Source organism: Tenrec ecaudatus, chromosome 12 (genome assembly GCF_050624435.1).
Source record: "Tenrec ecaudatus isolate mTenEca1 chromosome 12, mTenEca1.hap1, whole genome shotgun sequence".
NCBI lineage: Eukaryota > Metazoa > Chordata > Mammalia > Afrosoricida > Tenrecidae > Tenrec > Tenrec ecaudatus.
In genome coordinates this window covers 115,120,843-115,145,724 of record NC_134541.1, presented here as the reverse complement: position 1 = coordinate 115,145,724, position 24,882 = coordinate 115,120,843, and the positions used below count along the sequence as shown (strand labels likewise).

The 24,882-nt window shown below is 46.4% G+C and overlaps 1 protein-coding gene across 1 annotated transcript in view; it reads left to right on the top strand.

Moving 5' to 3' along the window:
* The first annotated feature begins 271 nt into the window (after window positions 1-271).
* Window positions 272-24,882, top strand: part of TMC7 (transmembrane channel like 7) — a 53,635-nt gene continuing 29,024 nt past the window's right edge. The window contains exons 1-4 of the mRNA XM_075528338.1: window positions 272-505; window positions 10,450-10,598; window positions 14,377-14,544; window positions 21,231-21,313. Of these exons, the coding sequence (XP_075384453.1) occupies window positions 10,469-10,598; window positions 14,377-14,544; window positions 21,231-21,313 (381 nt within the window). The 5' untranslated portion in view covers window positions 272-505; window positions 10,450-10,468. The remainder of the gene's footprint in view (window positions 506-10,449; window positions 10,599-14,376; window positions 14,545-21,230; window positions 21,314-24,882) is intronic.

Here is a 24,882-nt window from a genome sequence, read left to right as displayed (position 1 = left end):
GATAACTTGCCTAAGACCACACCTTTAGCCAGTACTTGAAGCTGGGCACTAGGCCTCAGCATATAACGTAAAGCCACAAGTGAACCTCCTCTTCATGGGTGGTAATCATTGTCCAGGTAAATTAAATATGTAATTAAGATCCAAATGCTTTGATCCCTATCCCAGGCTAGTGACAGTCTTCAAGGCTCAGTTATTGTCTCTGGAATCCAAGTCTCCTGCACAGGCTTACTCAGTGAGTGATCATTTCCATTCGCTTCGCAGAGAACCCCTCTCTGGACTCCATCGGCCTCTGCTCTCCGCCTGTGAACTTCCTGCAAGAACTGCCCAGCTACCAGTCCACTGCACGCCGGAGGACCACCGTCCCTGGCCGAGAAAAGCCAAGTGGCACTTTGCTGAAACCAACAGACTCTTACAGGTTCCCTTTGCAGGCAGACATCACTGAGAACCTCACCAGCCAGTCCATCCGAAAGTATGCTCTGAACATCTCGGATAAGCGGAGATTAAGGTTTGTTCACTCGCCACCTGGACGCTGGGGGATGTCTGTTGGGGGCAGGTTGGGTGCATTTTCTGAAGTGCTCTCCCAGTTATAACTTTATTACTCAGGGGAAATCTATGTGCTATGTTAAGGAGATCCAAACATGTCACAGCTAACATGTTAAAAGTGTATTTCTTGCTCACGTCAAAGGCCTGGGTTCAGGTCCAACAGAGGACTCTCCTGTCATTCAGGAGCCATCAGAGATGCAGTGCTTTCCCTCTCGTGGCCTCTCATGGCTCTGAATACCTCAACCCTCCTCAAAGTTTCACGGTTGTCTGCTTTCAGGGTATCTAACCAGCAGAGGAGTGGGTGCCCAGTTAGCTGTATTGCATAATAAAACACCTGACACTGAGTAGCTTAAGGCCATGGGAACTGGACTAACCTCAAAGTCAGCTGAGCAGGTCGTCTACTTTTGCTTGGGCTCATTATATCTGTGTCAGCTGTGGGTCAGGCGACTGTCCTCAGGTACACTGGGGTGAGCTGGCTGTAGGTTGGTGTAGGATGACCTCAGCTTGGGTGGTCATTCCTGTCCACCTAAGCCCATCCTCTAGCAGGCTGTTCACAGGATTGTGGCTGGCGCTCAAGAGAGAAGCTTCTAGAAGCAGAGGCCTAGACCTGGACTAGACACAGTATTACTTCCTCATTCCTTGGTCCAAGCAGATCACAAGGCCAGCTCCTTTAGTGGTGTGGTCATAAGAAATGTTTTAAGGTTGTACCAGGGAAGGGTAGAACGAATTTTGGTAGGTAGCTGGCCATCTGCTCTGTGGTCATAGAATTCAGAACATCATTTGTCTTCTTGGTCAATATGTGGAAGTCAGATCTACGAAGTTGAATCCACTCCTCTGATGCCAACAAAGTTTCAGGAGTTCAATTCTAATTCAGCTGTGCGGGCAGCCCTTCTTCTTCTGATTCTGGCCCCCCAGATTGAGATTAGCACTTGCGAGGTTCTCCAGACGGCCATGTCTGACCCAGTCCAAAGATGCCACCCTCAAGCTTGGGGGTGCCCATGACACCTTCACTTCTTAGTTACAAACTTGGGGATCCCCCTTCTTCTTTGGACACCAGCAGTAGCATAGAATGTCCCCATGCCCCTCACTACTGACCTGTGGTACCCCTACCTCCCTCGAGTTTGATAATCTGCTAGAGTAACTCAGAACTCATGGAAAGCACAACAGAAAGAACCAACAAGACAGGAACTTGGTTCTTTGAAAGAACAAATAGAATCGACAACTGTGGACTCACTCACTCACTCATTCACTCACCCACCCATTCACTCACTCACTCACCCATTCACTCACCCACTCACGCACTCACTCACCCATTCACTCACCCACCCAGTCACTCACTCACTCACCCACCCACGCACTTACTCATTCACCCACCCACTCACCCACCCACCCACTCACTCAATCACCCATTCACTCACCCTCTCACCCACCCACCCACTCACTCAATCACCCATTCACTCACCCACTCACTCACACACCCACCCACTCACTCAATCACCCATTCACTCACCCACTCACTCACCCATCCACCCACTCACTCACTCACTCACCCACTCACTCACCCACTCACCTACCCACTCATCCACTCACCCTTTCACTCACCCAACCACTCACTCACTCGTAAAAAAAAAAAAAAGAATCGACAACTGTGGAAATTACATAATCTCTTGTCAACTTGTGAAGGGGTGGAGTATAGCCTTTGTCAATCAGGCCGCAGCTTGATGACCTCATTTGGAAATGCAATGGGGATAAATAGCCCACTGGAGGCCAGACACACTCTCTCTCTGTTTTGTCTCCCTTTGAGACACTCCTGTTGACAAGCCACAGGGAGCTATGCTGATGGCAGCCATAGCCTCGGAGGTGGAGGAGACACGCAGAGACCCACACCAGCACTAAGGTGCTTCCATTACCATTGGATCCACAAGACTTTCCATCCACTGGCTTATGATCTTCCTGTATTTGGTGTTATTGCATGTGTTGCTTGAGTCTAAAGAAGAATTTATGGACTGGTCTCGAACATATGGGCTAATATTGGATTTATGGACTTGATCTGGACAGGGCTGAGATGTTTTCGTTTTTAATTTAATTTAATTTTTAAATTTTTTTTAACAATTTATTGGGGCTCATACAATTCTTATCACAGTTCATACATATACATACATCAATTGTATAAAGCACATCTGTACAGTCTTTGCCCTAATCATTTTTTTTCTCTTTTCTTTTTTTACATTTTATTAGGGACTCATACAACTCTTATCACAATCCATACATATACATACATCAATTGTATAAAGCACATCCATACATTCCCTGCCCCAATCATTCTCAAGGCATTTGCTCTCCACTTAAGCCCTTTGCATCAGGTCCTCTTTTTTTTCCCCCTCCCTCCCTGCTCCCCCCTCCCTCATGTGCCCTTGGTAATTTATACATCGTTATTTTGTCATATCTTGCCCTATCCGGAGTCTCCCTTCCCCACTTCTCTGCTGTCCCTCTCCCAGGGAAGAGGTCACATGTGGATCCTTGTAATCAGTTCCCCCTTTCCAACCCACTCACCCTCCACCCTCCCAGCATCGTCCCTCACATCCTTGGTCCTGGAGGTATCATCCACCCTGGATTCCCTGTACCTCTAGCCCTCATATGTACCAGTGTACAGCCTCTGTCCTATCCAGCCCTGCAAGGTAGAATTCGGATCATGGTAGTTGGTGGGAGGAAGCATCCAGGATCTGGGGGAAAGCTGTGTTCTTCATCGATACTACCTCACACCCTAATTAACCCATCTCCTCTCCTAAACCCCTCTATGAGGGGATCTCCATTGGCCAACACTTGGGCCTTGGGTCTCCACTCTGCACTTCCCCCTTCATTTAATATGATATATATATGTATATACATATACATATATACATATACACATATATACACATACATACACACACTTATATCGTTGTGGTTTTTTTTGCATGATGCCTTATACCTGGTCCCTTGGCACCTCGTGATCGCACTGGCCGGTGTGCTTCTTCCATGTGGGCTTTTTTGCTTCTGAGCTTGATGGCCGCTTGTTCACCTTCAAGCCTTTAAGACCCCAGACACTATCTCTTTTGATAGCCGGGCACCATCAGCTTTCTTTGCCACATTTGCTTATGCACCCATTTGTCTTCAGCGATCCTATCATGGAGGTGTGCAGTCAATGATAAGATTTTTTGTTCTTTGATGCCTGGTAACTGATCCCTTTGGGACCACTCGATCACACAGGCTGGTGTGTTCTTCCATGTGGACTTTGTTGCTTCTGAGCTAGATGGCCGCTTGTTTATCTTCAAGCCTTTAAGACCCCAGTCACTATCTCTTTTGATAGCCGGGCACCATCAGCTTTCTTCACCACATTTACTTGTTCACTCACTTTGGCTCCAGCCGTTGTGTTGGGAGAGTGAGCATCATAGAGTTCCAATTTAATAAAAGAAGGTATTCATGCATTGAGGGAGTGTTTGAGTAGAGGCCCAAGGTCCTCCTTCCGCCACCTTAATACTTGACCTATAAATATAGACACATAGATCTATTTCCCCATCCTCCTATATATATTTGCATGTACATGTCTTTGTCTGGACCTCCATGAATGCCCTTTGACTCCTAGCTCTTTCCTCCATCTCCCTTGACTTTCCTCCTGCCCTACTACCATGCTTCGTCGCCACCTGGGCTAGAGTATACCTCTTCTCTAAGCAACCTTACCCTTGATCATTCCCCACCAGGCCTGCCACTCCCCCTTCTCTACCATTTGGGGTCCCATGTTTTTCCCTTGTCCCTGGGTTTGTTAACACCACTTCCTTACCCCCTTACCCCCCCAACCCAAGTCCCCCCGGAACTGTCGGTCCCATTGTTTTTCCTCCAGATAGTTCATCCAGCCTGTCCTATTCAGACAGACCTGTGGAGACACTAACATGCAAGAAAACAAGACAGAGGAAAACAAAGCAACAGTTTACAACCAGACAACAAAACAACAAAAACAAACCACTGACAAAGAACAGAACAAAACAGTTCACAAGAGAAAAGCTTGTAGTTAGTTCAGGGATCATTTGCTGGCCCTTAGGAGCGTTTTTCAGTCCAGTCTGTTGGGGCACCACGCCCTGGCCCCAAAGTCCACTTTCAGCATTCCCTGGGGACCTTGCCACTCCATTCCCTTGCTGTTTCGCTGCACTCTCCCAGTGATTTGCCTCGGTGTGGTGGGATCAGGTCAGGTGCAATTCCCACACTGTGTCTCCGGTGCTGTCCCCTGTATCGCCCTTAGTCACTGATTGGCATCATTTCTCATAGTGGGGCCAGCCATGTTGTTCTCTCTGTGGACTGGCTGCTCTACTCAGGAACATCATCATCACAGCCTGGTGGGCCAGGCTGTGCTCCACTCTCTCCTCCTGCCCCTTCATCTTCTCCCGTGTGCTCTGATCAGATATGTTCATCTCCCGGAGCTGCAGAAACAATGTCGTCCTTTGGAACAAATTCTTCTCAGGGGAGGGGCAGGAATCCACTTAATTTATGGTGCTGGGGCCGGCCTCCCAGACCTCTCCACTGGTTCCCTACTCCACGCCGGGATATTGCATTGACACCTTGCGACACTGGGTTGAAGTCTGGTCCCACTTTCCCTGTGGAGATATAAACAATACCCTCCCCTTGGGTGGATTAATGCCCCATGACCCCACTACCCTGTTCTTCCTTGTATTCATCCTTTTGTTGTCCTTTCCCCTCCTCCTCCACCATTGTCTACCATGTACATCCCTGGTTTTGGTCTGGTCTCTTCCATACTACACAGTCTTCACCCCTGAGATGTTTTCTTAATATACAATTATTCTTTGATAGAAAGCTCTTTCTTATACACATGAGTGTGTATGAATTTTGTTTCTCTAGTCTACCCAGACTAACACAACAACCCACAGCAAACTTAACAGAGGAAGAGAAGAAGATGAAAATGTCAAGGAAAAGAAATGATAGAAGTGACATCTCAACAACCAACCGGAATAAAAAGGCAATCGCCTAATATTATGACATACTGTCCTCCCCAAATCTGAAAACCTAGAAGAAACAGGCAAATTTCTAGAGATACACTGCCTGTCTAAATGAACACAAATGAATGGAGCAAACCTCAACAGACCATAACAAAACCCATTTTTAAAATTCCCAGCAAGAAAAGGCCCAAGACCATCCAGATGGCTTGACCAGGGAATTCAGAGAAGAGTCAATCCAACCCTACTGGAAAAGAACACACACTCAGACTTGTTTTAAGGAGGGAGCACAACCTTCATACAAAGCAAGGCAGAGACGTGAGCAGAATGCCCATGGGGCAGACCCCAATCCCATTACGTGCCCCCCCCCTCCCACCCCCTGAAGAATGCACTTCAGAGAACAGCACTGAAGCTACAGCTCAGGGAGAGGGGCACTTCTGATCAGCAAATGAAGAGGGAAGGAGAGTGAATGGAACACTTTCTGGTCCACCAAGCCCCAAGGATGATATTCTGTGTCAGAACAGCCAATGCACAGAGACCATAGGCCCGGCCCCACCGTGAGACACAACGTCCCTCACTGACCCCAAAACGCTACATGGGATAACACTGAAGACATAGCGTGGGAATTGTACCCGATCTGACCTCCACCACACTGGGGCAGTGCACTAAGGGAGTGCAACAGAGCAGCAAGGGGAGCAAAGCAACAAAGTCCCTGAGGAATACCAAAATAGACTTTGGGGCTAGGGCATGGTACCCCATCAGACTCCACTGGAAAATACTCATAAAGGTCAACAGACAAATCTGGAATTATTTATAAGCTTTTCTTGTTTTGCTGTTGTTGTTTTCATTGTTATTGTTATGGTTTTGTTTTTTGTTTTCATGTTTTGCTTTATCTTGTTTTTGTGCTTATTGTCACTGCATGTCTATCTAGATAAGATAGGTGGGATAAACAATTGAGAAGAGAAAACCATGGGACTGATGGTTCTGGGGGCAAACGAGAGATGGGGAGGCTGGGAAAGGAAGGGGGGTGTCAACAAACCCAGGTGCAAGGAAACAACACATGATCTAAATCAGTGGTGAGGAAGGCATAGGATGCCTGGTGGGGCTTGATCAGGAGCAATGTAGCCAAGAGGAATTACTGAAACCCAAATAAAGGCCAAACATGATAGTGGGACAAGAAGAAAGTAAAAGGAAATAGAGGAAAGAACTAGGAGGCAAAGGACATTTATAGAGGTCTACATACAGGCATGGACATATGTAAATACATTTATATATAATGATAGGGAAATAGATCTACGTACATATATTTATAAAGTATTAAGGCAGCAGAGGAACATTGGGCCTCCACTCAAGGACTCCCTCAATGCAAGAACACTTTGGTCTAATATTCTGGCATTCCATGATGCTCACCTTCCCTGACACAATCGCTGAAGACAAACGTGTGCATAAGCAAATGTGGTGAAGAAAGCTGGTGGTGTCCAGCTATCAAAAGATAGAATGTCTGGGGTCTTAAAGGCTTGAAGGAACAAGTGGCCATCTAGCTGAGAAGCAACAAAGCCCATATGGAAGAAGCACGCCAGCCTGTGTGATCAGGAGGTGTCCATGGGATCAGGTATTAGGCACTAAAGACCCCAAACAAAAAAATCATATCAATGTGAATGAGGGGGAGGGCAGAATGGAGACCCAAAGCCCATCTGTAGACATATGGACCTCCCCTTCCTTACAGAAGGGTCACAAGGAAGAGACAAGCGAGTCAGGGTGCAGTATAGCACTGATAAAACACACCACTTTCCTCTGCTTATTTAATGCATCCTCTCCCCTCGCCCACCACCATAGCCTCAATTCTACATTACAAATCCAGCTAGACCAGAGCATGTACACGGGTACAGATAAGAGCTCAAAAGACAGGGAACCCAGAGCAGATAACCCCCTCAGGACCAATAATGAAAGTATTGATACCAGTCAGGAGGTGGGAAAAAAAAGGGGGAATTGATCACAATGATCAACATATAACCTCCCTCACCACCACCCAAGAGTGACAAACAACAGAAACATGGGTGAAGGGAGACAGCGATGGGCGAAGATATTTTTTAAAAATTATCAAGGGTTCATGATGGGGGCGAGAGGAAAAAATAAAGCCCTTTCTACCAAGGGCTCAAGTAGAAAGAAAATGTTTTGAAAATGATGATGGAAACATATGCACAAATGTGGTTGACACAATGGATGGATTTATTGATTGTGATAAGAGCTGAACGAGTCCCCAATAAAATGACTTTTTTTAAAAAGGAAAATTATAGACCCATATCCCCTATGAACATAAATATAAAAGATCTCAACAAAATCCTAGCCAATAGACTCCAATAAAATGTATATTTAAATGCATCATGATCAAGCGGGATTAAAGCTACAATGCAAGGGTGATTCGACATTATAAAATCATTGTAAATAAAAGTGTTTGGGCTGGGTCCGGACCAGGCAGCAGCTTCCCTCAGCTCTCCCGAAAGATAGCCTACTGGACTGTGTGGTCCCTTGCCCCCCCCCCCCCCCCCCCCGCCTCTCAAGGCCAGAGCTGGACTGTGCAGTTCCTGCCTCCAGCATTCCAAGGAGCTTATCTCCCAGGGCAGGGTCTGTACAGCCCCTTCCCTCAGTGTTCTGGACGATTTACTCACAGACCACATTCAGACTCAGACCCTGCAACTGCAGCACCAGAAGGCCTGCCTTCCCCTTAACAGTACATACGGCCTTGGCTCAAGCCCTATATATGTCCCACTGCCTCACTGACAGGCGTGACTTCCCTGACCTAACTTGTTGGGTCTTGGAACTGTCCGGGGGCTCAAGATGCCCCTGTCCCATTCTCTTCTCTCCCTTCCCTCCTGGGAGTTCTTTCCCTGTCTCAATAAAATCTCAACTTCACATTCTTGGCTAAATTTTATCTCTGTTCCACATCTCCGTCTCCAACCTCTCAAAAAGAATCACTTGATCCTATCAACTGACACAAAAGATGGCAGTTGAAAAAAGTTAAACACCCATACCTGGCAAAAACATTCAATAAAATAGAACTAGAAGGGACATTTTTCAACATAATAAAGACCACATATGAAGAAAAAAACAGCCAACATCTCCCTCAATGGAGAGAAACTGAAAACATTGCCATGGTGAGTGGGAGCCAGACATAGATGTCCTTTCCCACCACAACATTCAGTACTGCGGTGGGTACCCTCACCAGAACTAGGTCTGGCGCTCTCTCAAAACAACTGGAAATAGCAATACCGTGTGACCCAGCAATCCCTAAAGAGGTAAGAGATAAAGCCCTGAACAGATATATGCACACCCAAGTTCATCGCAGTGCTGCACACAATAGCAAGAAGAGAGGAACAACCTGAATGCCCATCAGTGGAAGAATAGATAAGTAAACTGGGGCATACACACAATGGGATGCGCTATACATCGCTAAAGAATCATGATGAAATGGTGCAGCACCACATGGCATGGATGGACTTGGAGAGCATTGTGCTGAGTGAGATGAATCGGTCACAAAAGGACAAGCATTGTATGAGACCATTCTATAAAGGAAAAGTCAAGACAAAGGTTTTCATATCACAAGAAACAGACTGTAATGGTTACCAAGGGAGGGAGGAGAGGCAATAAGCCAGAGGGAAGACAGTGGTAGCTTTCGTGATGGGCAAGGTAGTAGTCTACAAGAGAGAAGAAAAAATAAAGGGCAAGCTATTGGGAGGTTTGATGAGTAGCTTAAGTTGAATTTAAGATGGATGCTCTGAAATGCAGCCCTCCCCTCCCAATATCACAATAACAAGTTTTAAACAAAAGAACTCTATCAATCCCAACAGAACCTTGTCCAATATATTGTAGTCTGAGAAGATGAGCTTCCTAGATTGGAATGCACACAGAACTCCTACCCCAAATATCAAGTTTGGGTCCTGAAACAATGGAGCTTAATTAATAACAACTCCCAAATAGGACAGAGAAAGAGAAGTGTTATTTATTAGGAAGTTAACCCACAGCATCAGCAGCAACAAAGGCTATTTTTGATTGTCTGAATTATTCCAATTTCCAAGTGATCTCTCTCTCTCTGAGTGCCATCAGGTCTATGAAGACTCACAGAGATCATGGTTTCTGAGACTATAACTGTTTATGGGAGTAGAATTCCCTATCTTTCTCCAGAAGAGCAGCTGGTGGTTTTGAACTGCAGACCTGGCAATTAGCAGCCCAACTCGTAACCACTAGGCCACCAGGGCTCCTGACTTCCAAGTGATATTTGTACTAATTTCACCTAATAATATTAATCACATATCACATGCCAGTGAGCTATCATTCTTAAAACACATGGCAGGCCACAAAAAATCCAGTGAGTACATAAAACACAGTCGCGTATATTAAAGAATTCTATAATTCATTGTCTTGATATCTACTTTCCAATTGACCCCTCCTTATCAATTGTATATAATGGGTAAGAAAGCTGGAGAGGTTAATTCAACTCCAAGCAGGATTCAAATGGTAAGTAGCCTTCTAAATGCTGATTGAACCCTTAGAAACAGTTATTGAGTGTTGATACAATAATAAATGTATAACAAAATTGATTTTACTTAAACAGGCTGACTCAAATCAAAATGGCTGCAGTCTTGCTCCTAACTCACAAAAATAGGACACAATCGCTACAAGTGTGGACTCCACTGTACCTATAACGCAGGGCTCAGTGAGGTTTGGTTCTATTGGACCTTACAGTTGCTGCCTCCATGGTCTCTAACAACAATAGGAAGTTGTGAAAAGAAGGGGTGATCTCATCTGCAGGGAGGTCAGGCTTGGGTCCACGCAGTCTTGAGCCTGTTGCCTGGCTGGGTGTTTTATGTGATACCGAGGCTTGATGGTCGCAGCGGTGTCGTGATGCATGTTTCGTATGCAGGGACATTCAGGAGACGCAAATGAAGTATTTATCTGAGTGGGACCAGTGGAAACAGTGCAGCAGCAAGTCTTGGAAGCGGTTTCGAGAGAAGGCTCACGAGCTAGCAGCCCACCTGGAACTGTGGCGGGGAGACATCCGCAGCATAGAAGGTACCACACCCTTCCCTCTGCACCATCTCTTTTGTACAGTCGCAGGGAATGGGGCCCGGTCCTGTGCCAGCGTAACACGAATTGTGATGTTTGAGCCCGTTGTTCTGACCACTGTGTCAGTTCATCTCGCTGAGGGTCTTTCTCTCTTTCGTGGACAATGATTTTCTTCCCCAGGGACTGGTCGTTCCTGACCACATGTCGAGAGTCTCTCCATCCTGGCTTCGAAGGAGTGTTCTGAATGTCCTTCTTCCAAGATAGATTTGTTCTGCTAGTTCAGCGGTTCTCAACCTGTGGGTCGTGACCCCTTTGGGGGTCAAACGACCCTTTCACAGGGGTTGCCTGATTCATAACAGTAGCAAAATGACAGTGAGGAAGTAGCAACAAAAATAATTTTATGGTTGGGGGGGGGTCACCACAACATGCAGAACTGTATTAAATAAAGGGTTGTGTCACGAGGAAGGTGGAGAACCACTGCTCTAGTTGGCTATGAAATACCCAATACTCTTCACCAGTACCGTAATTATTTATTGATTGATTGATTACCAACACCATAACTCAAGTGCTTCCATCCTTCCGTGGTCTTCCCTGAGTGTCGTCCATCTTTCACACATGTAGGAGGTGACTGAAAATACCCTGGGTCAGGTGCATCTTTGTCCTTGAGGTCACGTCTTTGCTTTTGAACACCCATTATTAGAAGTCTTAGTACTTATTATTATTTTAATACTTGCTATTAGAACTTGTGATTTAGCTGCCAGTGAAGATGATCATATGTTACTTGTTCACAAAGGTGTTCGTTTGTTTCCTAATTTGGTAACCGTATTTCCACCGGCGTTTTCTGCATTTCAAAGCACTGCTGTGAGAGGGGTCTGCAGGCATCGTCAGACTATCGAAGGAGCCCAGAGCTCTGCAAATATAAGCCCCCCCTCCCTCCCCATAGCACTGAGGTTTGGGGGTGCAGTGTGCCAACATTCGGAGTCCATAAGATATGCAAGTGGTTAAGACTTTGAGCTGCTCACCCCAAGGCTGGAGGTTGGAGTCCACCTGGAGGCACCTTGGAATAAAGGCTTGTTGACCTTTTCCCCCCAAAAAATCAGCCCCTGAGAATCCTGTGGCTGTGGAATCATTCAACAGCCATGCATCCTGAATAAATGGCTGTTAATGCTCATCTGGAGGAGACATGCAAAATATTGGACCCGTACATATTAAAAATCTCAGGTTCTAAATTAACTTTGCTTCAGGGCTCCCCCTCTCCCCCTCTTTGAAGAGACCGATGTGAGACATCACAAGCTGTACAGGATTAGAAAGGCGTGGCTCGGAAAGCCACAGGGCACAGCCAGACTCTCAAGGAAACAGCCTTGACTGTGAGTCAGTAGACCAAAGGCTTGGTTGCAAGTTAAAAATACAGGTTTAAGGAATGCACATGCCATATTTGTATGACCCCCCCCCCCCTTTAGACCTACTATTTCTAGTAGTTTACCACTGTCATTCTGTACCCCCCTCTTCAAATGGCCCAAAGACAGAAATGCTCATGACATGCACACAGAGACACCGCACTGGAAAAAAAAAGGCAAATCAGACTCCACGCAGCCTGGGGTTTCCATTAGGCAGAGGAAGCTCAACAGCGACTCTTTATATATAGACACAAAGATTGGAAGTGGTGCCAAGATATAAAATTAGAAAGAAAAACAAACATCTGAGTAATGTAGCCAGGCAGAGACAAAATGCCTCTCAGGAGTACCGATTTTCTATGATGAAGGGGACACCGGGGGCGGGTGTAGACTGCTCACTGCTCAGGTCTACCCACGAGCATCTTCGAAGACAGGCCTGGCGATCTAAGTAGAAAAGAAAGTCCACTGTGGGAAACCCTGAGAAGCTCTCCTCCTTTTACACGATGGGATCCTTATGAGTCAGCAACTATAAAAAGCCCTCAAAACCAAACTCACCGTTGCTGAGTCAATTCCAGCTCATCGCCACCCTGCAGGACAGGGTAGAACTGCCCCTGTGGGTTTCCCAGACCGCAGCTTTTTATGGGAGTCGAAAATGGGATGCCTGGGAACTTGTGTATTGAAAGGCATACAAGATTCCTACACAGCAAACGATAAAATATTGAGAAGAAATTAAATAATTAAATACAAAAGAGCTTCAAACAGTTGGTGGGAAGATTCCATTAGCTTGCAATTCCATTTTTCCATGATTTTGGAAGCCCTCTCTTGTACTATTTGCATAGACCAGGAGATCACATCCCCTCAAGTTGATCTATCATTAGCACATGATCCCAATCAGAATCCAAGCACATGACTACCTGGATTCTAAAACTTATATCAAATGCAAAGGGGCAAGAAGGAAGACAGACATATTACCAGATTCTATACTGTTATCAAGTCAATTCTGACTCATAGTGACCTTCTGTAGCAATGGTTCTCAACCTTCCTAAGGCCGTGACCCTTTAATACTGTTCGTCATGTTGTGGTGACCCCCTTCCAACCATAACATTATTTTTGTTGCTACTTCCTCACCGTCATTTTACTACTGTGATGAATCGGGCGACCCCTGTGAAAGGGTCATTCAATCCCCCGCAAAGGGGCCGCGGCTCACAGGTTGAGACCCGCTGCTATAGGGTTTCCTATATACTTAAGCAAATAGCCTCATTCATCTCTCACCCTTGGAGCAGCTGATGGGTTTGAATGGATAATCTTGTAGTTAGCAGATCAACATTTAATCAATGGTCTTCCCAGGACTCATTAGTACCAGATATCCCCATCACTGCTGAGTGAATTCAGACTCACAGCATCGACCCTATAAGACAGGGTAGAACTGCCCTTTTGGATTTCCAAGGCTGTAAACCTTTTCAGGAGCTGAAACTTCATCTTTCTCTTGGGGAGCAGTTGGTGTGCTTGACCTGCTGACTTGTGATGGGCAGCACGAAGCATAACCCACCATGCCACTGAAAACCAAACCAAACTCATTGCTTTCACGTCGATGCCAGCTCACAGCCACTCTATAGGACAGAGCTGCTCTTGTGAGTTTCCAAGGCTGTAACACTACAGGGTAGAAAGCCTCTCTTTCTCCCCCAGAAGCGGCTGGTGGTTTCGAACTGCTGACCTTGCAGTTAGCAGCCCAATGGGGTTTCAGCCCAATATAAGTAATCACCACGCCACTGGGGCTCCTTTAGTACCAGATAGCAAAGCTTATTATAGAAATCTCCACTACTTAAGGCAGTGTGGTCCTGGGGCAAAGGATACACAAACGGACCAATGAAACTGAGCTGAGAGTTCAAAACCAGACCCAAGTATACATGCCTGGTTGACTCGCAGCAGGAGCACGATTGCAATTCATTGAGAAAAGGACCGTCTTTTCAATAAAAGGTGCTGAGCCAGTGAGACACTCGACTTGGAAAAGAGAGATATTTTTGTGGCATGTTTATTTTTATTTTGTCACTGAGAACACACACACAACAATTTCGTGTCTGCATGTGCCATTCGGTGACGCTGATTGCTGTCTTCCATTCACACACTCCTTTTCTGATTTGTTCTTCCCTCATTTACATAAAATCGTTACCCCACAGGGTGAAACATAAATATTGCGTCATCCTTCATACCAGCTCAAGGAATTAGTTCCAGATTGCTCTTCCATCTTCATGCATATAGTTAAGCCTTCGAGTCAGGGGCAGGAAAAATGAGACGTGTCTTCTTCAGTCTTTTGACACGGATTCCCTCCTCCTGAGCTCCCTGTCATGGATTGAGACTATGGTGTATCTGAATTTTTTTTCTCCTCCCAGGGAAGTTTGGCACTGGGATTCGATCTTATTTCTCCTTCCTGCGGTTCCTGGTGCTGCTGAATTTGGTGATTTTTCTGATCATCTTCATTCTGGTGCTGCTCCCCGTCCTGCTAACCAAATACAAGATCACTAATAGCAGTTTCATGTTCATCCCAGCCAAAGACATAAGTGAGTATCGTCTTGGAAATGTAATCAATTTGTTTATTTTTTAACAGTTTCAGTAACGTACAACTCACATATCATACATTTCAATCGGTTGATTGCATTCCTAAGAGTTGTGCCCTCTCAAGGCTGTCCATCCCAGGACACTTCTTCCTCACCTGTCATGTTGTCTCTATAGGTTTACCTGTCCCGGGTTTCCTATGCAAAAAAAAACAACATGCAGAATCAAAGCAAAACACAAATGACCCAACAACGACAGAATGGAACAGGAAAAAACCTCAATTGAAACCAAAGCAGAAAATATTAAACATTGGAATAATATACATCGGATTGTCAGGGAGATCAAAACACAAGGTGTCACATTTTTATCTAACTGCAACTGCAGTTCCCACCCTACAGTGTATTCTGTGTGATAACAAGGTGATTCATAGTTCACAGTCAGGCGATTCACTAGAGGCTTCATTTGAGTCGGGGACCCTGTGAATGGGTTGTGGGCTTTCCTCGTCATCCATAGCCTGGAAGTGCTCTCTTCGCTACAGTGTTCCTTTTGGAGGAATACCTAAGTCTTGGATGGCAGTCAGGGTCAGAATGGGCAAGGTTATGCTGCAGAAATAAGTTGTTCCCAAGCTATGACTTAGCAAACATAAGGTTTATTTCTCACTCATGTTACATGCTGTGGTAGATATATATAATAGTTTGTCAATCTGAGGATTAAGAGTGAAGGGGTGGAGTCCATTCTGCCAGTCGAATCATAGCCAATGGGGCTTCTGTGTGGGCATGGCCTTCTCCTGAGGATTCTGGGAAATCTGGTATTTCCTCCTTGGAGGTGGGGGACTCTGCTCACACCCTGGGAGACATAGCAGCTGACAAGACAACATGGACCCATCCTGATGCAGAGACCCCTGCCAGTGCTGCGATGTTTCCAATGACACTGAATCCAAAGACTTTCTACCCACTGGCCTGTGATCTTCTACATTCAGCGTCATTGCATGTGTTTCGTGAGTCTGAAGAGGACTTTATAGATTGGTATTGGACATATGGACTAATATCAGGCTTATGAACTTGATCTGGACTAGGCTGGGATGTTTCCTCAATGTTCAATTGCTCTTATATGTAAAACTCTTTCTTATACGTGAGTGTCTCCATGAACTTGCTTCTCTAGTCTACCCAGACCAGCACAATGCCCACCACAGGCTGCTGGTGGCTCTATTCCAAATTGTCTTCACTCTCTAATCCAGGCAGACAGAACAGCCTCTCCTGGGACCATTGACAAGCATTGTGACTAAGCAAAAGCTCTGGTGGTGCAGTGGTTAAAGCGTCCTGCTGTGCAGGAGAAAGGTCTGCTGGTCTGCTTCCATAAAGATTTACAGCCGTTACAATGAGTCACCATGAGTCAACATGGTCAACATCAACGCGATGGCAGTGGCTGGGTTGGACTTTGGTGGCCAAGGGAGACATCGCCGTGGCATTCATGCCCCTGAATATGACACACATCATTTCTGCCTCTCCTCCTTGGCCAAAGCAAGGCTCAGCCAAGAGCAGGAAAGCGGACTCTCGTTCAGACTGAATACCAGCTGTTTCCCTCACGGTTTTATCTCGGAGTTCCATTGTGATGCTCAGGGCTACCATTTCCTGAACACACACTACAGCCAGACACCAGGCCAGGGCTAGCCCTGTGTCTCTTCTTAGTGAGTTCTCAACACCAGTCAAGCCTTCTTGGGGGTCCCATTTGTTCGAAGTTTACATTTCAGTCACTCTGTAGATATTTATTTGGTACCCTCTGGGGGACCAGGCTCTGTGTTAGGTCTAGGAGCTGGCTTGTTATCAGGCCTCTTGGTATCTTCAGATTTCATGCTTTCTACAGAATAAGAATGCTTTGAAACCTTTTTGTGGCTCTCCATATCACCACCCTCCCCACCGCCGCCGCCACCGCCACCACCCCCACCACCACCACCTCCACCACCACCATCACCACCACCACCAGCACCACCACCACCACCACCACCACCACCTCCACCACCACCATCACCACCACCACCAGCACCACCACCACCAGCACCACCACCGCCACCACTGCCACCAGCACCACCACCATCACCACCACCACCACCACCAGCACCACCACCAGCACCACCACCACCGCCACCACCACCAGCACCACCAGCACCACCACCACCATAGCACTTCCTGTTTTAATTCTACCACCCTTAGAAATAAAGCAAGAACAAAGTGAACCTCTGGGGCCCTCTGCCAGCAGGAATTTATTCAGTGCCCTACTGTACATTGCCTTCTGCCGTCGGATTTCCTGATAGGTTCATTTTCTAGATAAGGATGAACAGCTGCCAGGGGAACACCACCCTGGATACCGTTTCAAGGCCTCGCTCAGCTGGTTCCTTAACTGTCGGCTGTAGTTTGTTCACCCATCAATTGAAGGTGATCATGCAAATAATGAGATGGTTCTTTCCTTACTTAAATAACATCTCATTTTAAAATAGCAAATGATTCTTTAACTTGCAAAGGATTTTCAGTTACTTATAAAACACACAATGGGTTTTTACTATTTCATGTAAAATTTAAATGGTAAATAAACCTTATTCAAATGTACTCCTAATTTGAATCGCAAATAAGCCTTTGGGTGTAGATCATTTAGGATGGGACCGAGCCCATGCAAACCACTCGGTCAATAGTTTCTTCAGGGTTGTTTCTTTCAAGAAGAGCTGAACGGCATGGCGACCGGACTCTGGAACGCGAAGAAGACAGAGCCGGTCACCTAGCAGCTCTTCTTCTACATCGTTATTTCCTCCGACTCCATTCCCCGGACACACACACACACACACACACACACACACACACACACACACACACACAATTTACCTAGTAGGTTTTCCCTTTTAAAGGCAAGATCAGAAGCTACCACCCCGCTCCCTCTATGCCATTTCTCTCTCTGCCTTTCTTTGTAAAATCGTCTTCCTTCGGTAAGTGTTTATTGAGCCCCTCCTCTGTGCCAGGCCCCGAGTTGGGTGTTGGGGATGCAGCAGGAACAACACACAGGTACCCACGGGGTAGACTGCCGAGCAGAAGAAAGTGTAAAGGAAGTGAGCCCGCACAGACAGCTGAATTTGGCCACAGGGGAAAGGGAAGGCCTGCGTGCTATGAGATTGAACACGGGGCACTATAGATTGAGGGTTCCCCAACCCTCTCTGAGGACACAGACTTCCCCAAAGCCCGCAAGGATGAGTGGAGGCAGTCAGCCGTCCCCAGGAGCTGGGTCTGTTGTCCTATAGGCAGAGGAGCCCAGAGCGGGGAGCGGCAAACCTGGAGTGGCTGCGCGGCAAACTCCCCTCTAACAGGCCAGGTAGTAAATGTGGGAGGAGATGCGGGGCTGTTTGTGGCTGTTCAACTCTGCTGGTGTAGTTAGTGCAAGCGGAGTCTTGATGGTGCAGTAGTTAAGCCTTTGAGCGCTAACTGGAAGGTCGGTAGTTCCAAGCCCTCAACCACTCCTTCGGAGAAAAGTGTGGCAGTCTGCTTCCGTGGCTGACCAGGTTTGGTCCACTGTGACTTGTCAGCCCCTGGGCTAGAGGGAAAAGGTCCCCAGTGGCACAACCAGTGTGCCTTCAACTGTTAACTGAAGGTTGGTGGTTTGAACCCACCCAAAGGCTCTGTGGCGGAAAGGCAGTCTGCTTCTGCAGAGATTTTAGCCAACAAAAGATGTGTTCCTGAGGCTGCTCATTGGATTTTGGTGACTTGGTTTGAAGGTTTCAGGTCATAGTTTCCTGGGGCAGCCTAGTTTATTGGCCCAATGTTGTGTTTAGTGTTTCTGCCCTTCCTTCTAGTTTAATGCCTAGCGCCTGGCATCTTAGATATTGGCAGACATCCAAGGGCTCAAGAGGAAAGCAAATGTTTTGAGAATGATAATGGCAACAAAATGTGCTTGACACAATGGATGTACATATGTATGGATTGTGATAAGAATTGTACAAGCCCCCAATAAAATGATTTGAAAAAAAAGGAAATTGGCAAACACATTCATTGGTGTCTAACCCAAAGCACATTAATTGGTCTCTATTTACCTGGAGCAATAGCGGAAGAAAGAGAGTCAAGAAGAGGCGGGGGATATGAGGTGTGGCACTGTGAATTAGATGGTGGACTGCTAACTCCAAGTTGGTGGTTCAAACCTACCAGCGATCACATGGGAGACTTTCTATTTCTGTAAAGATTTGTACTCTTGAAAATCCTAGCTAGCATCGCTATGCGTCAGAATTGGCTCACTGGCAGTGGACTTTGTTTGGGGTTATGGACTATACGGCGAATTACCCCCATGAGCTATTGCCTCCTTTTGCCACGAGACCAGAAGAATTAGATGGTGCCCTGCTACCGTTACAGGACATTTTGATCAAAGAGTCCATAGAATAATCCTGATAAAGAATTAGGAAGAAATGTAGAACAGAATTTCAAAATGTCACGGAGTGCAGACTTCCAGGACCCACGGAGGCCAGATAAATCCCTGAAACTACTGCCTTGAAATCATCTTAAACCAAAAATATCCCCAAAGTCTTCTTAAGACCTAGTGGTAATTTAGCCAAACCAGTACGCACGCAAAAGAAGATCTGCTTGGAACATTATTCTTTGTTTCCCTTTTCATTATTCTTTTAGAACTATCTATATGAGATCAAATTGACAGCTCAAAATAAATAAATAAAACTTGCTGCCAATTTGACACATAGTGATCCCACAGGACAGGGTAGAACGTCCTTGGAGTTTCCAAGGCTCATTTTGGGGCCCGAAAGCCTCCTCTTTCTCTCCAGGAGCAGCCGGTAGGTTTGAACTACTGACCTCACCATTAGCCTACTGTGTGTCACCCACTCGCAAGGCAGGAACCTGAAGGGCAGTAAGTTCATGTCAACGAGGGAGGGACTAACTCAGAGAAGGTGGGCGAGGACGGCCAGATAACATGAAGGATGTAACTAATGTCAGTAAACTGCACAAAGAGCTTTGAGAAGTTCGTGGAAAACTTCCATCATCTTTTCATTTCACTTTCCCTTGAACTTGCTGAAGCCCCCTCCCACATGCAGAGACTGCAGAATTGGTAGGTTTTCCTGTGAATAGTCTCAACAATAACAACACAGGAAGGAAAATTAGGGGAAATTACCTTTCAGCTAAGAGTGTCCTAGCATGGTCAACAGGAGTGGAGATTGGCTTGACTTGTTTTGAGTGGCGGCTAATGGTTAACATTTTGGGATTCCAGACTCCCTGCAGGTGCCATGGCCAAACATGTGGCTGCTAACTGAAAAGGTTGGCAGTTTGAAACCATCATCCGCTCTGATGGGGGAAGCCATGACCGTAAGCCATGCGCTGTATCCCAATGGCACACCATTCAGCTTCCACTTTTCTAAACAGACGAGTCAAAAGCCTTGATCTGCTCTCCGCATTTGATTTTTCAAAAGTGGCTTGTGTGTCTCTGGGGTCACGTTTGCCTCAAAACAACTTGGGGGAATTGCTCAGAGTGCGAAGCGGAGAACTTCTTGGCCATCTCCTTCCATTGTCCCACGTCCTTACCAGCAAGAAGATGTTCCCTCCTGTTTGCGCCAGCCGCCATTCCAACGCCTTACCTAATTCTGTTCCTTGTCTCTCTCTGTTACTTGACGGTGATCGTTTCTAGGACAAGAAATGCTTCTTACTGATCTTTTTATCCCCAGCATCTATCTGGTACATCAGGATCAAGGAATGGTCACCGAATGAGTATATACGTGTTACAATACTTAAATGGCAGCGCTGGGATTAGCCTGAGGAGGAATAGACTGGCTTACTACTCTTGTTTTAACAGAGGGGAAACTGAGGCTGAGAGAAGGATTATGGGAGATTGTGTTATTCCCCTGAGTGTAGTAGTGACCTTGCTTGGCCTCCTAAAGTGGGCGGAGAATGCTGCTAACCGTTGATGTTGGCCACGTGGCTTCTTGGGGGCATTGGAGTGTTAGGTGGAGGTGTGTATGTTTGGCTGGCTTGTCTTATTGCACTCTTGTGGTCTGCCAGAAGAGTGTACCCTCAAGATTAGCCACTGCCCCTTCAGCCAGGCTTCCACAAAGGAGTGACAGGGAAGAGACTGGACCCAACCGAAAGCCTGGCTCGGCTTACATCCGTGGAATGAACCCAGACTGCAAACATGCGTGAGAAAGGAAATGTTGGGTAGTTTAACTCACTGAGACTTTGGGTTTGCTAGAAAGGAGATTTGGGTTCTTTTTTTAAGTATAAAGTAATATCGCCGGAATGGATGTCAAAACAGCTATTGATTTTAAATGCATGTGTCTTTTGTTAAATAAAAGCTTCATGATAATTTGCCCGCACATATAAAAAGAGCTGTCCATTGAGTGTGATTGAAATGGTACAGCAGTTATATGAATGACACAGCCCCAAACATCAGTCTCCAAATAGAAAACATATGTGCAGAAAACATATTATGAATATTGTATATGGACCCATACACAAAATGTATAGAAATGTTTAGGGATAAAATACTGCTGTAGTCGATGCCTTGGAATCTGGTTCACAAATAGAAAATCACAAATATATGCAATTATATGTGTATACATACCTAGATGTGTGTACATATACACAAATACATGCACAAAGTCATAGTAAGTGGACAAACAATAGCAACTATAAGCACATTTCCACTGATTCTCTCTCTCTTACAGATATCCAGTGTACAGTGTATCCAATAAGCAGCTCTGGACTCGTTTATTTTTACAGTTATATCATAGACCTGCTTTCGGGCACTGTAAGTATTTCACATAATCCTGTTATTGGACCCTCAATCTACTGAAGGTGTTGTGAGGAGCAATCGAGTTGGTTTTGACTCACAGCAACTTTATGTACAACAGAATGAACCACTGTGCCAGCCTCGAAATTGTTCTCATGTGCGAGTCCGTTGGTGCAGCCACTGAGTCAAACCATCTTGTGAGGGCCTTTCTGTCTTTAGCTGCCTCCACTTCACCAAGCACGACATTCCTCTCCAGAGACTGGCCCCTCCTGGTAACAGGCGGAAAGTATGTGGGGTGAAGTCTTGCCATCCTTGCCTTTAATTTCATTCTGGCTGCCCTTCTTTCATGACATCTACTTTTCCTTTGAATGGTACTTTCACCCACATCACCATTCAAATGCACCGATCCTTCTTTGGTCTTGCTTACTTGACCTTCATATGCCTGTGAGGCCATTGAAAACAGCATCGCTTGGCTCAGGCACACCTTAGCCCTCAGAGAGACATCCTTGCTTTTCAACATTTTAAAGAGGTCTGGTGCAGCAGATTTTCCCAGCGCTATGTGATCTCTTCAGTGCTGCTTCTGTGAGCATTGTTGTGGATTCAGGCAAGACGAAACTGTAAAGGTGAAACTGAGGTACAGGGAGAAGGACAGACAGAACTGACAGGACAAGAGAGAGTAGAAACAGAAATAGCCTTATTGGGGGGAAGCTCCCGGACAAGATGAGGTCCCGTGACCTAGGCCAACAGGTCAGGGAAGTCGTGCTCAGCAGCTGGGGGCACGGGTTTTTAAAGGGGTGGTGAGGAATGCCTGGCATTTATGGCAATTAGTATATGGGGTGTGGACACTCCATGAATTGCTTGTCAACTCCTTGTGGCTGTCTTTGAACCAGGAACATCTGGTATCACTGGCTATCTTATCTGACGCCAGCTGCTGCTGACCTTGGGGATGGGCAGGGAAGCACGGTGCAGGACCCTCACCTGCTTCAGCTTCGTCCAAACAGGGTTGCCTAGTTCAGACCCGGACCAAGCAGTCCAAACTTCTTAATAGTGGTAATGTTCTGTCTTAACTACTTCCTGCTGAGATAGGGCGAAGAAGGGGGGGATTAATAGTTGGAAGGTTCGGGACCTGGTTTGGGCAGCAGACAGTAAGAGTGGAGAAGAAGCTGATTGAAGGTCAGGTTGGAGATATTTTTCATTTGTTCATGCAAAAGTTTAGACACACACAGAGCTAAAAGTAAAAGCACACAGATTATTATCAGAGGTCTTATGAGGTGCATGATCCAGGACATGACAGGACTTTGAAACCACGAGGAAGGGCTGGTGGTGCCCCACTGACGGTTTTTCATTTTTTTGGCTATGTTGTGGAGTGAGTGCTTTAACATTTTATTTAACTACTTTCGACTTATTGATGTAGTGTACGGACCTTTGTGTCAGCTGTTAACAGATTTAATGCATGATGGTTTTGAAGGGTTACCTGTGCCAGGGATGTAAGTTGTGTTAGATCTCTCAGGGGAGAGAGATACCTCGGTGCTTGGCTTCCCATGAGAAAGAATTCACACCGAAGCCTGGTTTGTGATCCAAGTGAGTTTTATGAGAGTCAGAAGTTTCAGGTTTACACAGGCACCCGCAGTGCCCCTCACCCCATGCAGCCTCCCTAGAAGCTGCTCAGAAAGTCACACAGTCAGCTCTGGGCTCCTGCCTGTCTCAATTATTCCATGGGGATGTGTGGTGGATCACTCTGGTCGACCCTATTACCTGAATTGAATTTGCCTGGCCTAGGTGGGCCAATCCAGGTGCAGTGTCCACCCAGGTGTACCTCTCCTTCCTGGCCGGAAACCTGAACCTCTGAGCATGTACAGTGTAACACTCCTTCATGGGCCTATAGCTCAGACCTCTGAGCATGCATAATGGATGCCCCAGTTCCTAAGCTAAACTACCTAACAGTCTTTGCTACAAGGAGGTGAGAGACTTTGCGGTGGAGTTTATGACCACCTGGAGTTGTTTGTTAAAGTTCTGTGTTTGGAGCATGCTGTGCCCTAACAGGTGAGCGTGCAGACGTGGGCATGTGGATGCATGAACGCAAGTGAGCACGTTTGCACCGATGAGTGTGAGTGGGATTCACAGCCTGCAAACTCCATGCAGAGAAAAGTCATCCTCCTGATCTGTGTGTGCAGTAACAGATTAGCTGTGGCTGGGCATTGGGCAGTGACAAGGAGGGGATGGGAGAGGCTGATTTGAATTAGTTAGGCTGCAGGCGACAGTGTCTGCTCTGTCGCTTCCCCATGTTCCCGGGGGACTATCAGCTTGATGCCCTTCACATTTCTCACACTATAAGCTTTCTTGCCATGAACACATTCACTTCTTTCTTATCAACTTCTTGGCAGACAGCTTTCCATAACTTCAAATTTCTTCACATTCTGGCACAGCCAGACATTCTATGTTATCCAACTCTTTTTCTGATTATTTGCAACTTACTTTGACCTTCTGAAACTTACTGTTTCCATCTAGACTTAAACAGTCAGCAAATGAAAATTGTATTAAGTGTCAGCACAGGGTTAAGGGTCTGTTGGGAGTGGCTCCTGCTGCACTGCATAAAGGCTGCTGCGACCACTCTCGGGGAGTCTAATGGTTCAGTTATAAGGGGGGAATTGGGGACCTAATGTAAAGTGTTTGTTCACTCAAAGTCAGTGGTCAGAGGTTCTTTATGACTTCATGTTTGTTTAGAGTTAAACTCTGAGTGGCAGGGGTGGGGCACAGGCTTAAACACAGCAGAATGAGATAGGTGTGTCTTGAGGGAGAGAGAAGTTAAGGGAGTTGGGCTGTGTCTGTTAAAACTATTTTAGGAGGGGCTGCAGGTAAAGGCAAATGAATGCTGACAAGCTGGGTTATGGGGGGATGGTGAAAAAGCCATAGTGGAGGGGGAAATGTGGGACAAAAGAGTATAGGGGTTGGGAGCTACCGGGTGTATGGGGATAGCATCTTCGTTAATGAGGCGCAGGTCCTGGACCAAGCGATAAGTACCATTTGGTTTCTCACTGGTAAGATTGGAGTGTTGCGGGGAGAGTGGGTAGGAGTAATGAGGTGGTTAGAAAGGAGGCGTGGTGTGATGGGTTAACATGGGGAAGCAACGGGGTCTGTAGGGTCCGTTCTTCCAGGTCGGGTGAAAGAAGGGAAGGACCAGAGGTGCTGTGAGCCCAGAAGTAAGGTGTTAGGAGGCTCCTAACTTATTTAAAATGTCTCTTCCCAACAGAGGGACCGGGCACAAAGGGATTTTAAGGAGGAATGAGTAAAGGGCCAGTACACCTGGGGCAGGCAGGCTTGTCATCAGTATCCATGACCGAGATTGAGGAAGGACCGCCTAGCCCTGAAAATGAGGGCAGATCAGAAAAGACAGCTTCTGTGTAAGAAGGAAATTTACTCCCCCAATAACTTGAGCAATACCTCAGGCTCGGCAAGGGCGATGGGGGTCCAGTCAGGGTCTCCTCAGACTTCGGCCGATCCCAGCAGGGTCAACAGCGGGTCAGGAATTGAAAGGACAGTCCCCCCGCATGGAGACGCAAAGGACAGTCAGACTTCCAGTGTCCACT